The sequence below is a fragment of the Diceros bicornis genome, chromosome X (assembly GCF_020826845.1).
Source record: "Diceros bicornis minor isolate mBicDic1 chromosome X, mDicBic1.mat.cur, whole genome shotgun sequence".
Lineage (NCBI taxonomy): Eukaryota > Metazoa > Chordata > Mammalia > Perissodactyla > Rhinocerotidae > Diceros > Diceros bicornis.
In genome coordinates this window covers 16,589,684-16,604,400 of record NC_080781.1, presented here as the reverse complement: position 1 = coordinate 16,604,400, position 14,717 = coordinate 16,589,684, and the positions used below count along the sequence as shown (strand labels likewise).

General features: G+C 39.2%; 1 protein-coding gene across 7 annotated transcripts in view; it reads left to right on the top strand.

The window, feature by feature from the left end:
- BCLAF3 (BCLAF1 and THRAP3 family member 3) overlaps window positions 1–14,717 on the top strand; it is a 61,219-nt gene that overhangs the window by 42,288 nt on the left and 4,214 nt on the right. For 5 of the 7 annotated variants that reach the window (XM_058535548.1, XM_058535547.1, XM_058535549.1 and 2 more), the window contains 3 exons: window positions 2,544–2,658; window positions 4,729–4,824; window positions 7,754–7,909. In XM_058535548.1, coding sequence (XP_058391531.1) covers window positions 2,544–2,658; window positions 4,729–4,824; window positions 7,754–7,909 — 367 coding nt within the window. The remainder of the gene's footprint in view (window positions 1–2,543; window positions 2,659–4,728; window positions 4,825–7,753; window positions 7,910–14,717) is intronic. The other 2 variants (XM_058535550.1, XM_058535551.1) reach the window with 2 other exon arrangements.

Genomic DNA, 14,717 nt, shown 5'->3' with positions numbered 1-14,717 from the left:
CACATGGCTTCTGCCTCATGGTCCAAGATGGGCGTTTGTGCCATAGCCATCGTGTTTACATTCTAGCCTTTCCTTTAAAGATTCCTGGAATTTACATATGACAGACACTTCAGCAACACTGGTCAAAATTTAGTCTCATGGCCATGCCTGGCTGCAGGGAGGCTGGGAAGTAGATTCTTCAACCTCGATACTCATTTGCCTGGTCAAAAATCAAATATCAAAGAGCTAAAATTTTTTTGTTGTGGTAAAATATACACATCATAAATTTTACCATTTTAATCATTTTTAAGTGTACAATTCATTGGCATTAAGTACATTCACAATGTTGTGCAACCATCACCCCTATCCACTTCCAGAACTTTATCTTCTCACACAGAAACTCTGTACCAACTAAACAGTAATTCCCCCATCCCCCCTGCCCCTCAGCCCCTGATAACCTCTATTCTTTCCATCTCTGTGAATTTGCCTATTCTAGATACCTCATATATATAAGTAGAATCATACATTAATTGTCCTTTTGTGTCTGGCTTGTTTCGCTTAGCATAATGTTTTCGTCCATGTTGTATCATGTGTCAGAATTCCATTTTTTAAAAAATTTTATTCCTTTATAAGGCTAAATAATATTTCATCATATGGATATGCCACATTTCGTTTGTCCATTTTTCTCTCGAGGGACATTTGGGTTGTTTCCATCTTTTGGCTATTGTGAATAATGCTGCTGTGAACATTGGTGTTGTCATCTTTTTGATAGCCACCCTAGTGGGTATAAAGTAGTATCTCATTGTAGTTTTGATTTGCATTTCCCTGATAACTAATGATGTTGAGCATCTTTTCATGTGCTTATTGTGTGTCTTCTTTGGAGAAATATCTATTCAAATCCTTTGCCCATTTTTAAATTGGATTATTATCCTTTTATTATTGAAGTGTAAGAGCTCTTTATGTATTCTGTATACCACTCCCTTATTAGATATGTGCTTTGCAAGGAGGATTTTTCAAAGTCCATTGTTTTGTTTATAGAAGTAGTAGTATATGCTAAATGCTAAACGTTTGGAAAAATATAATAAAGTGTAAAAACAAAAATATAAGGCATTCTTAATTCACCACTCAGAGATGACCACTGTTAATATTTAGTATATTTCCTTGCATTTATTTTTTATGGGCATATATATATATTTTAAATAATTGAAATTATCCTTAATATATGGCTTTGCACCCTACTCTTTTGACTTACTATCATATCATGAGCATTTTGATAGAACATGGGGGTTTTTAACATTTCAAAAAACCCTGAGTGGCTATTTCATGTCAGGTCCCGGGGTCAGAGCTGGGGCCACAAAATGAGCCAGCCACAGTGCCTCCTGTGCAGGGATCGCTGCTTTCTGGGTGAGACAGGCAGGTGCACCAGCTGTTACAAACACGAGGGATACATGTGAGGACCCCAAAGTGCTGCATGTGCACAGAGCAGCAGTATCTAGTCCACTTCAGGTGGGTCTGGGGAAGCCTTCCTGGAGCAGGTGCAAATGGAGCTAAATCTTGAAGTTGATCTAAGTTAGAAGGAAATTACAACAGAATAAACTGCATGTGCGAATGTGTGGAAGCGGGAGAGAGTGTGATGTGTGCCAGGAATTGCACGTAGCTAGATGTTCCCGAAGCTCAGTGTGTGTGTTGGGGAGATTGGAACGAAGCAACCAGGCGAGGCAGCAAGGCCAGAGCAGGAAGGGCCTTGGGGATCAGTGATACGGAGTGTGGATTTTGTCCTCATGTCAGTGGGGGACCTGTGGGAGGGACTGAAGCAGGGTCAAGGCAGCGAGCCATTTGTTCACCACAGAGCAGGAAGGGTGTGAGGAGCATCGTGGGGAGATGTGGGATGTGACAGGGAGAGGACTCCCCAAGGACTGTGGAAATGAGGCCCCAGCGTCAGAGGAGTAGCCCAAGGAAGGACCTCCCTCCCAGGTAGGGCTGCCTGGGAAGAGCCTTTGGCGGCCTCCGAACCTCGTGACAACAGGAGAGGGGAGCTGTCCTTTGCTCCTGTGGCCCAGCAGTATCAGAGGCCCTGGCTCTGCCAGTGGGAGGGCCTAAGCCAGTCACACACCTCGTCTCCCCAGTGCTTTCACCAGTAAGAGTCTGTCGGCAAGGGGTGACGGGTTCTGCCAAAGGCTCGAGAGCAGTGATTCTCTTCCCTTAGAAAACACACATTCTCCTTATGGTTTCTGGTGGTACAGCCCTCAGGATGCCTGTCCTTGGACCCCAGATTGAGAACCCTGGTCCGGGGAATACTGTTTTTCCCCTATTGCTAACTTCCAACTTAGCTAAATAATGTTGGTTGAAAAATGAGAGTTTTAGCCCTGATAATTATCATTTGTAATTTTAGTGATTTGTAATTCTGTAATTTTAGTAGTGATAGATCATTGAGGTTTCTTGTTTTTGTTTTTTACTGCTATGCTGCTTTGTTTCTGAAGGGGTTAATTTGATTTCTCTTGTTTATTTGTTGGATAAAGGTAAACTAATAGAAAATTCTTATTTTTTCTCTTTCATTTTATTAGGAATGATCAGCAATCCAGTTTTTCAAGGTTGGAGAATACTCAAGGTGATGGATTCCAAAAACCTACGTGTTTTATAGAATCCAATTTTAGAAAATTTATTCAGAAACCTTATATGGTAAGATTTCAGTTCAAAATGTTTCTTTTTTGTACATTCCATTCTCCTTATCACATATATCTATATGTACAGGGATCACCAATATTTTTCATGTTGGTAACTGTTCATTAAGTACATATTCTGATTCTGTTCTTCAACATTAAGATTCTGTTAAGGCTTACAGTTATTATGACTGAAGAAATGGTCATCTCTTATTTGATTCAGCAGGATTTTATTGCATTTGTTATAGTATTAGCTTTCTTAAGATTTTTTGGGAACGGCTTTATTAAGGTATAATTTATGTAACATAAAATTCACCCATTTTAGGTATACATTTTAATGACTTTTTGTAAGTTTACCAAGATGTGTAACCATCATCATAATCCAGTTTTAGAACATTTTCATGACCCCAGTAAGAGCCCTCATGCCTGTTATTCCCTGTTCCCACCCCCAGCTAACCACTAATCTACTTTCTGTTTCTAAAGATTTGCCTTTTCATAGGGCAGTTCACAATATGGCAGCTGGCTTCCAAAAGAGCAAGCAAGTGACAGCTAGAAAGATGGAAGCCAGAGTCTGTTTGTAACCTAATCTCAGAAGTGACATCTCATCACTTCTACCACACTCTGTTTGTAAGAAACAAGTCACTAGGTCCAGCCCACACTCAAAGGAAGGGGATGACATAGGGGCCTGGGTACTAGAAGGTGGGGATGATTAGGAGCTTGGTCAGAAGCTGCCTGGTACAGTCTTCCCACTGGCCCCCAATTATTCACATCCCTTCATATGCAAAATACACCTCCTCCCTCCAAAGGTCCCCAAAAGTCTCACCTTATTACATGTATCTTTATGTACTTTTTCAAATTTATAGAGTATAAATTCAAGATGACTACTATGAAAAGAGTTTTATGAAAAAAATAAATAAATAAAATTATATAAAAAAAAAAGGGCCAGCCCCGTGGCTTAGTGGTTAAGTGTGCGCGCTCCGCTACTGGCGGACTGGGTTCGGATCCCGGGCACGCACTGATGCACCGCTTCTCCAGCCATGCTGAGGCCACGGCCCACATACAGCAACTAGAAGGATGTGCAGCTATGACATACAACTATCTACTGGGGCTTTGGGGGAAAAAAGTAAGTAAATAAAATTATGAAAAGGGTTTTATAAAACTTTTTTTTTAACTAGGGAGAGAGATAAAGGTGTGAAAGAGGAAGATTTGTGACAAGTACAGGCTCCATAGCAAATCAAATAAATAGAAGGTTATAAGACTATTGATTTTGGAAAAAAGAAACTGTCTTCAGAACGGGACCCATCTTTTCTGTTCCTATCAAAGGATTCAGGTTCTCTGTAGTTACAGTCTTTTTTTATTGTTGTTTTTGTTTTGTTTCTTTTTTTTTTGCTGAGGAAGATTCACCCTGAGCTAACATCTGCTGCCAATCTTCCTCTTTTTTTGCTTGAGGAAGATTAGCCCTGAGCTAACATCTGTGCCAATCTCCTTCTATTTTGTATGTGACTTGCCACCACAGCATGGCTGACAGGTGGTGTAGGTCGGCACCCGGGATCCAAACCCATGAACCTGGGCCACCAAAGCAGAGCGTACCAAACTTTAACCACTAGGCCACGGGGCCGGCCCCTGTGGTTACAGTCTTAATACTCTGACTTCTGATACTTTCCTGGTCATGGCAGGAGCATCTACTCAAATCAGTTATCTGAGTCAGCAAAACCCATCTCCTGCAGCCTTGAGAATTTGTTTTCTTCTTAGGCAGCAGGAACTCTTTAGCAACTCCTGATGATAATAGGTTTGTTTCTCTTCTGGATGCCTGAATACATACTAGATTTATAGTCCATTTTCTAAAAGTCACCCACTGTGTTATATAGGAGTATTTTTTTACACTTCTCACATTCGTGAATTAAACTAGCCCCTCACAAACTAGCATGGAAGGAAGATGTGTATATAGTCCTACAGCTAGGCTACATAATACACGTTTTGTGTTCTTAATCCTATACATTTAAAACATGTGTTTTTTAAATGGTAAAATGAACTTTGAAAAATAAGCTTTAAAGTGTATTAACCCATACTAATACTTTTTTTCATACAGAATTATCAAACTATGCAGAGAAAAGACATTACTCACAAACCTTTTGGAGTTGAGGGAAACCATGAAAACACAAGAGGCTTTAGAAGACCTTTTAAGGTATTGAGTGTTATTTTCCATTTAACTCCAGCGTTGAGTTTATGCTTTGAACATAATGTTATAAGTGTTAGTAAATTAAAAGCTGTTTTGTGATATTTCTTTTTTTGTGTGTGTGAGGAAGATCAGCCCTGAGCTAACATCCATGCTAATCCTCCTCTTTTTGCTGAGGAAGACCGGCTCTGAGCTAACATCTATTGCCAATGCTCCTCCTTTTTTTTTCCCCAAAGCCCCAGTAGATGCTTGTACGTCGTAGTTGCACATCCTTCTAGTTGCTGTACGTGGGACGCGGCCTCAGCATGGCTGGAGAAGCAGTGTGTAGGTGCGCGCCCAGGATCTGAACCCTGGCCGCCAGTAGTGGAGCGCGCGTAGTTAACTGCTAAGCCACGGGGCTGGCCCTGTGATATTTCAAATAGTAACTATAAACTAGTATTTCTTGACCTTTATAGTTAACTGTAATCAGTTTAATGATGATCCCTTTCCTCAGGACTTGATTTCCAAATATATTTTGCCAGTGGAACCCTTTTTTCACATATTACATGGAAACACAAAAACATAAAACAGATACAAATGGAGTGGCTCTAGATGGGAGGTAGGCAAGGTCCTAGACCCTCCCTTTTAGCCTGCTCCTTTCTCTCTCAGATGTAAGTGCATAGCTACAGAGCCTTCTCCAGGATTCACAGATTAAGAAACCCTGCCCATAGACACCTAACCCTCAGAGGCCTTCTGGATCATCAGAGAAAGGTCCTGGTCCAACAAGTTTTAACAAAGCATGTTTCATCACATTCTCATTTGTACAGCTATGTCTGATGTAAGTGATAGTTTTCATCAACCAACATGTTTGATTATGCAGAACACCTCATCCCCCAAACATGGAATGAGAATTAAAGTGCAAAGTATTATATTTCTCTCTCCTTGCTCTCAGAAGTTGAGGTGTTTTTAAATTCATTTTGACTGAATTTCCTGCTTATGATAGGTAGTTATTTATATTTTTGACTCTACAGTGTCTCTTTCCCATCCCTGCTAAAAGGAAAAGAAAAGAGTCTGGGCTTTTTTGTGTGAAAGTAGCAGGCAGGCTGGATAGAGTCATTAGCTCATGAGGAGGGAGTCAGTATGAGCAGAAAGGTAGTGTAAACTATCCCCACACCATAGACTAGGAGGGTAGTTGAGTGAGCTTCTGTTAGTACGTGGCTTCTTGAGAATCAGACTTTCTAGATGTTGAAAGATTTTTTCCACTGAGAGTAACAGAATTTTAGGCATTGTGTAGATAACATTTTTAGCCAATGGTTCATGTACCTAAAAACATGTGTGAATTAGGTTTTCAAAAATAGCTATGGCCATAGAATATATGAACATGGTTTTTTTTTTTTTTTTTTTTTTTGTGAGGAGATCAGCCCTGAGCTAACATCCGCCAATTCTCCTCTTTTTTTTGCTGAGGAAGACGGCCCTGGGCTAACATCTGTGCCTATCTTCCTCCACTTTATATGGGACGCCGCCACAGCATGGCTTACCAAGCAGTGCGTCGGTGCGCGCCCGGGATCCGAACCAGCGAACCCCGGGCCGCCGCAGCGGAGCACGCGCACTTAACCGCTTGCGCCACCGGGCCGGCCCCTATATGAACATGTTTTATACCATCTTTTAATCTCTTGAGTAATGAGGCATAAAATCAACTGAAAATGTGACGTGTGAATAACTTAGAGACAGTGTAGGTGGGCTTTCAGATATAAGTGCTTCCTACATGTTGCTCTTCTCGTTGGTCAGATACAGTTGATTGTAGTATTTTTCTAAGACTGTTATAAGATCTATTTCCCGTTACCCTTTCTCCTTAAGGGAAAATTCTTTAACATTAATTATTAAAAAATGGTTTTAAAAATATGTGCAATAAACTTTCCTCTTGACCAATCATTTAAAGCTGTGTAATGTTATATGGTTGTTTAGAAATTCACAATTCTTTATAGTAAAATACGGGGAAGAAATAATCCTTCCTAAGAAAAGGAGCTATGTCATTAAAATTTACTTTTTGCATGAATTGGACTAATTCAAAGCCAGATAGTAATCACCTTATTAGATACGTAAAAGTGGACAATGTAAATCTCAAGATTAGCTCTGATGTATCAAGTTTGTGCATATAGTTTTAACAAAATTATAGTGTCTCATTATAATTCTATTTTACCTGAAATGTTTTGTAGCCTTAAGAAAATAATTGGAAAATAGGCCTGGCATAAATATTTTTTTATAAATGTATGTGCTTCATTATACATGACATACCCATTTATTAATTAATTGTGGAAAGAAGAATCTACTTAGTTTTTATAATTACTCCATTGTAATATACTTTTTGTACATTTCTCATATGGAAAACACGCAAATATTCATTGTCCTCTTACGTCTATTGTAATACTGGGCAGTATGCAGGTCAGGAAATAGTCTTTTTAAGTATAACTCTTACCTTGAAAATATTTGCTATAATGGGATTTTTATGGTAAAGAAAGATTGGTTCAAATGTGCTAACAGAAATAAAGTTGAGAGTTTTTGATTCTTAAATAGATGTTGATACTTAATGTCTTCCTCTCCCTCCCCAACTTGGGATTTGATATATTTCACTATGAATCATAAGGATAATTTTAGTTCATTAGAGGTTTTAAAAGTTGTATTTTTCTCAGCATGGTAAATTTTAAGAATTTTAAAAAATTTTAACTTAGTTTTAAAAATTGGTTTTATAGAATATTTTTAAAAAAATTATTATTATATAGAATAAACTAGGAAGCTTGTTTAAGGAAATCATACTTTATTACCATCATTAACCTTTTCCCTTTTAATATCTGTAGTGCCTAGAATTAAGAGCAGCTCTAAGTGTCAGATATTTTTCCATTTCTTATAAAGTAGATTTGGAAGCTGTAGTTTTAACATTCAATTATTTTTTCCTTTACAGACCAACTTTAGAGGTGGCAGATTCCAGCCCCATTATAAATCAGGCCTAGTACAGAAGAGCTTGTGCATCCAGGCTAAATATCAGCATTTACGGTTCGCTGGCCCAAGGGGATTTATCACTAATAAATTCAGAGAAAAATTACTGAGGAAAAAAAAGGTTAGTTGGATTATGATCATTTAAAAATGTTGAATGACTTTTGAACTCCTAAATTATTTATTTTTTTATTTAATTTTGACTTAAGAAACAGCTTAGATTTCAAAAATGTTCTTATTGTATGATAGTTGAAGAAAAACTTCAAGGAGTAATGGTAACAGTTGTGAGGCTGTTTAATCTTAAAATGCTTTAGCTATTATACCTCAGATACTTTGAACATGCCAGCTGTTTGAACTTTTTACTTTAGAATTTCTGTTATATGGTTAATCTTTGAAGTGGAAATTCAGGTAAAGACTTTTAACTGACATATTTTAGGCTTATACAGTGTGAATTATCTAAGTACCAAAAAATATTGAACTGACTCTATAAAAAGGATACATAATTGCAAAATACACCAACTTTTCTTCTTTCCCCATTCATATATGTTTTTAAATTGTGATAAAATATATATAACATAAAATTTGCCATTTTAACCATCTTTCAGTATACAGTTCAGTGGCATTAATTACATTCACAATGCTGTGCAACTATCACCACTATATGCTAATTCTTAATAAAAGTTTCTTTTTTTTTATTTTTTATTTTATTTTATTTTATTTTATTTTTGTGAGGAAGATCAGCCCTGTGCTAACATCTGCCAACCCTCCTCTTTTTTTGCTGAGGAAGACTGGCCCTGGGCTAACATCCGTGCCCATCTTCCTCCACCCCATATGGGACGCTGCCACAGCATGGCTTGACAAGTGGTGCGTTGGTGCGCGCCCGGGATCCAAACCAACGAACCCCGGGCCACCGCAGCGGAGCGTGCACACCTAACTGCTTGCGCCACCGGGCTGGCCCCAATAAAAGTTTCTTGATAATTTGAATTACGTACTCTTTTAGTTGTGGATTGATTTTACTTAAATTTGCCATGTTGGTATTTGAAAATGCAGCATAAATATGATCTAAAATTAACTTCTACATATTATATTTTAAATGAAAACAATGACATTACATCAGTTCAGTGAGGCATGTTTGTCAATTTTTTGACTCATTTTTGTTAATAATTTTGGGTTAATCTTTTCTTCTGAGAAATGTATGTGTATCTAGTGTTCCTATAAAATAGTCCAACTGTGATTTTATAAATTGTCTCACCTTAAATGTTTTCTTAAATATCCATGCTTGTGAAGCCTTTACTTTGAGCTAGCTTAGTGATTTTAGTAAAACTTATTTTTTGAAAGATGGACCGGTAGAATGGAGTTGACAACTGATTTTTTGAAGTTTTAGAGTTAAGTAGAATATCTTCTGTAACCTCTCCCACCCCCCAATTTTAACTGAGTACCTGAGAAGAGGTTTCTAATTTCACCTGTATGTCACTCTTGGTGTTCTGAAAGCCGTCTCTTCTTTAAAAACGTGAGTGTAATGGGAATCACTTTCCCCTCTCTACTGTTGGATTGAGGTGCTGCTTCTCTTCTTGTCTCATGTGGCAAGTTTCTTTGCAGCAAATCTTCTAGGCATTTGTCTGCATTCACAGGTGGCAGCCTGACAGTTCTCAGGGAAGCTGGGCGTTGATTTCCACTCGAGGAGGAAGGCTGAGGCAAGCCTTTTCCTCAATTGCAAGGTTGAGTTTAAGGTACATGTGTGTTTCTCTTGTTAGCTCTGTGCTGAACTTTGAGTGTTAGCTTCATTTAACTCCATTTTTACCTCTATGTTTTAGATGATTTGGGGCTCCTGAGTGCTTATGTGACTGCCTGTCTCAGCCTGCAGTTTCTGTATACTCATTGAACTTGCTCCATTTCATCATTCTTTTCTTTGCCTCAGCTTGCCCAATTCCTGCTGACCACTCAGTTCTTCCAGACCGCATTGCCTACCAGCCTCACTTAACAGCAAATAGAAACCAGACATCAAGCCTTCATCTTAGGACTTAAGAAGTCTGTCCTAGAAGGAGCCACAACCTGCTATGGGTCTCCAATCTTTAGGGCCTAGGCTTTTTGTATCATCTAAAATATAGCAGTTATAGTTAGGGTCCAGGGCAGATCATGGCCTTGCCTTCCTATTGCTTTTCACTGCCATCTGAGCGCTTTAGAAGTAGTCCCCACACACTGGATGTTTAAAAAATCACTGTCTACTACTCTTTTTCTTAGGCCTACCATTCTAGATGCTACTTCATATACTTTGTATTACAGCTATTTGACATGGGCTTTTCCAGTCTGGCTACTGTCAGTACCTGCAAGCAAGCCATAGCCAGGCTTTTTATAGATCTGTGTTTGAACAAGGCCCAACTCTATGAAATGAAATCAGGTCCCCTACTGTTAGCACCCTACTTAACAGTTGGGCTCCACACTCTGCTAACCTGTGGGGAAAAGAATGAGGCATTGCAGCTGCTCTGTTTCTGCCAAGGTCTGAACTAAGGCGCTTAAGGCTTACTTGGCCTTTGAGCTGTCCCGTAGTATTGTGCTACTCTGGAACCCCATTCCATGTGTATAAACTGATAACAGACCTCGTACTCCATTTTACCTTGGCCTTCATGCCCTAAAGAAGAGATGAAGGCCTGGAGTCATTGGTTTCTTCCGATGCTGCTTACTTCCCTTTCCTTTAAATTAGGGACACTTTTGTTCAAATGAGGTTACTGGGTGTGAGGTACCATGTATATCACTTTTCATCCCAAGCTTCAGCATTGGAGGGAAATTTGAAGGTCCTGCCCTGGAGATAAACCTTAGTCTGGGCAGCATCTGTGCACTTTGGCTTTTTCCCTTTCTAGGGAGTTCATTATTTTCATTATTAGACCACCACCTAGATTAATTAAGGATGCATGATTAATTAATCTAGGTGCCCTGGAACTTCTTGAGCCTGAAATCAGATAGGAACCTACATATTCCCACATGCCTCAAAGTCCACTAGGAAGATTTAGATGGATCTTGTCTAGACTCCTCACTCCCCTGCCATATTGAAATGCCTAGGCTGATCATTCATGGCTTGAAGGTCTTGTGATGCTCCTCTGTAGTAAAGTCTGGTTACTGTGCCTTCAGACTGTGCTTCCTGTCTCCAACACCAAACAGCCTCAGGGAGGGGTGAGGGAGATCCAGATGTGCTCCTAATACATCCTCTTGTCCACTTCCCAGAACGATCGTGGCTTCCCTGAAACTGCATTGGCTCCCCAACTGCCTACAAAGTAATAAGATTCCCAAGTAGTATTAGGAAAGTAGAGAACTGAAATTCTACCTCCTCATTCATCATGTACTTGTCTTATTAATCCCATTCTGGCACCAAGATTCTCTTTTATTGTGCTTCTTCTCTTGGATTCTGTGCTTGGGCTGAAAGATGAGGGGATAAGAGGAATGTCTGTTACCACCTGGAATAAAGCTCATCTTTTATCCACTGTCATTCACAAGTGCCCCCATTAAATATCCTCTGTTCATCGCAGAAAGTTTTCAGAAACTCTTGAGGGTCTGTCTATGTACCAGAATAGGACAAAGAACCTAGTAAGAATTCATGAAGCCACCTCTGGGAATATTGCCTCTGAAGAACTGTTAGCAGTTGTGCATTCGGTCAGGAAGACATGGAGTTCCTTAGCCTCATGGATTCTCCAGCACTCCTCTGGTGGCTGAGGGGTGCCTACCAGAGCTCTGCACACGGAGAGGAAGGGGAGAAAGGAGAGCATAAAGACGCAGCAGGAGAGAAGTTAGAGACCAGGATTCAAGGATTTTGGGGTTGAAAAAAACCTTGAAAGTCATGGAGTACAAAGATAGAACAGGAACCAAGATCAGATGAATCAAACAAGAATCTGTTACACACCTGCTGTGTCCCTTGAGCTGAAGTGTGCCGGGGTGCAAAAGAAGGGTTGTGTAGGGGCATCATTGCCTTTAAACATTGATGATCTGGAGCCTCCAGTTTCACTACCTACCTCTCTGACTTCTCTGTCTTATTTGGTGGTTTCTCTTCATGCATGCACGCTTAAAAAATGTAAGTTAAGCATTCCCTAGCGTTATAGTCTTTATCCTCTTTGTTTGTTCCTCCTACTTGCCTTGATTGCCCTCACCTCTTCTCAAGGTTTCAGCCGTCACCTCTGGTGATGTCTTCAGCCCTGACTACTCTCCAGAGCTCCACGTTTTCAGCTGCCTCCCAGACACCCTCACATGGATGTCCTGAAGGCGCCTCAAATTCAGCATGTTCAAAGTCAAACTTGTACAGACACATGCTACAGCATGGGTGACCCTTAAAAACATGATGCTAAGTAGCAGAAGCCAGTCACAAAAGACCACATATCATGTGATTCTGTCTATATGAAATGTTCAGAATAAACCAAGCCATAGAGACGGAAAGTAGATCAGTGGTTGCCAGGAACTGGGGGATTAGAGGAAAATGGAGGGGGCTGGTTGTGACTGCTAACACATATGGGGGGTTTTTTGGAGTGGGAAAAATATTCTAAAACTGGTTGTGGTGACTGATGGTTGCACGACTCTGTGGCTGTACTAAAAAACCATTGACTTGTACACTTTAAATGGGTAGGCTGTATGGTATGTGAATTTATCTCAGTAAAGCTGTTAAAAGTAAAATCCAACTTGCTCTCCTTCCCAGACCACTGGTTTCTCCTCATGATCCATAGCTCTTGCAGTTAGCCAGCCACGCTAAAAACTTGTCCTCCTAATCTTCCCAGTTCTCCTGCCAACTCCAATTGTTCCAAGTCTTCTTATTTCTATCACTCATGCATTACTCCATTCAATTCATTCACTTGAATGGCTGCATATTATTCCACTCTATGGATGTATTGTTTATTTCAGTGTTCCTCAAACATTTTTTGCTTACATACCCTACAATTTTGAAAAATTATCTACCTCCTTGTACATTTTTAGGTTGGTATCTAATATTTTTTATCATAAGTTTACATTGTTATAAGGGATATAATTTCTGGCATATTATAAATAGAGAGTCTTAAATAAAACTGTTACATCATTCTTTTAAATCTCTTAGTGGAACTTGCACACCACAGGAATTTGATAACTAACATCACCCATTTTTAAAAATATGCAAACAGGCTCTTTTAACAGTGAGAAATTTTACATCATTCCTTTTTTTGCCTTGAATTTGGATTCCATTGTATTTCCCCTATAGACTTTTGTCTTTGAAAGTCTTTTATTGATCGCCAAATCAAATTTGACACATAATGTTAATAGATTTTTGTGACTATTAGGTATTAAATATTTCCTCTGGATTGAGTTAACATTACAGGTGATCAAATAGCATAAATATGTTACAGATTTTGTTAAGTATCGATTAGACAAAAGAAGTTTTATTGGAAATGCATTTCTCTTTTCAATTAGTTCACGTATTCATAGATAAATATTACTTATTGCTAGTAGAATAATGCAGTGTTCAAGTATCCATTCTAATTCTATTTTTTCTTTTTATAGATGTAAGTCCTGAGAAACCTTGTTTATATGATTATATAGATGAGAAAGAAAGGACTTTTATTATAGCAATGACACTCGGTTCTTTGAACTCACTCTGAATTATAGGCCAAAAAATCACTTAGTAATCTCTCATCAAAAAGTATTTTGAATGTTCTTGCGCTGACAACTTGATTTTGTCCCCCTTCAATTTTATTAAATAAAAGCAAAGAATTGGAAAGCATCTGACTTGCAGAAGTATGCTATTTATTACTAGCTGCTAGGGTTGGTTCACTTTCTTGACAACCATCACCAATATTTCTGATTGCCCCTTTTTGTGGATCCCCAGGTAATGCAAAGTGCTAAGATGCAGGATGAGAAAGTGTATCTTTTTTGTATAAAGTGAGAGGTAGGGAACCAGCCTTAACCAGTTGTACAGGCAGGTTAATTTTGGAAAGCAAACATTGGGAATTTGAAGATCTACAAATTAATTCCCTCCAAACTATCTGTACCCACATACTCCTTGGAAAGTCTTCATATACCCACAGGAGTGTACGTACCCCAGTTTGATGCTTGCTGACTTCCTTAACCAAGCCTCTGTTGATGACTTCTGGATAGCTTACAGGTTTTCATTATTTTCGGCAACACCAGTGGGCACGTTGATATTTTGGTACCTTGCCATAGTGCCCCTTTTACTCCTTTCTGCTCTCACCAGAAGTGCGTGAAAGGGCCTGTTTACCTACGCTCTAGCCAGCGCTCCACATTGTCAGTCTTTATCTGTTGTCAGTCTAATAGCAGAAAATAGTTCTCATTTGCTTTTCTTTGATTATTAATGATGTGAGCATACTTTTTGTGTGTCTGTTGGCCATTTGTATTTCTTCCCCCAATTTCCTTATTTCTATGCTTGCCAGTGTTTCTGTTGAGCAATGACACTTTTTCTTATTGATTTGTAAGAGCTTTTGCTTTACTGAAGGTATTAACCTGTCATACATTTTCCTGGTATTTATTTTGTGTTTGTCAGCTGTTTATGGTGGCTTTTATTATATTTTTTATTATTTTTTTAATTAATTAATTAATTTTTTTTTGTGAGGAAGATCAGCCCTGAGCTAACATCCATGCTAATCCTCCTCTTTTTGCTGAGGAAGACCGGCTCTGAGCTAACATCTATTGCCAATCCTCCTCCTTTTTTCCCCCAAAGCCCCAGTGGATAGTTATATGTCATAGTTGCACATCCTTCTAGTTGCTGTATGTGGGACGCGGCCTCAGCATGGCCGGAGAAGCGGTGCATCGGTGCGCACCTGGGATCCGAACCCGGGCCGCCAGTATTGGAGCGCGCGCACTTAACCGCTAAGCCACGGGGCCGGCCCTATGGTGGCTTTTATATTACAGAACTTGTAAATGTTCGTGAATCTGTCAAGTTTGTCCTATATGTCTTCTAGATTTCATAT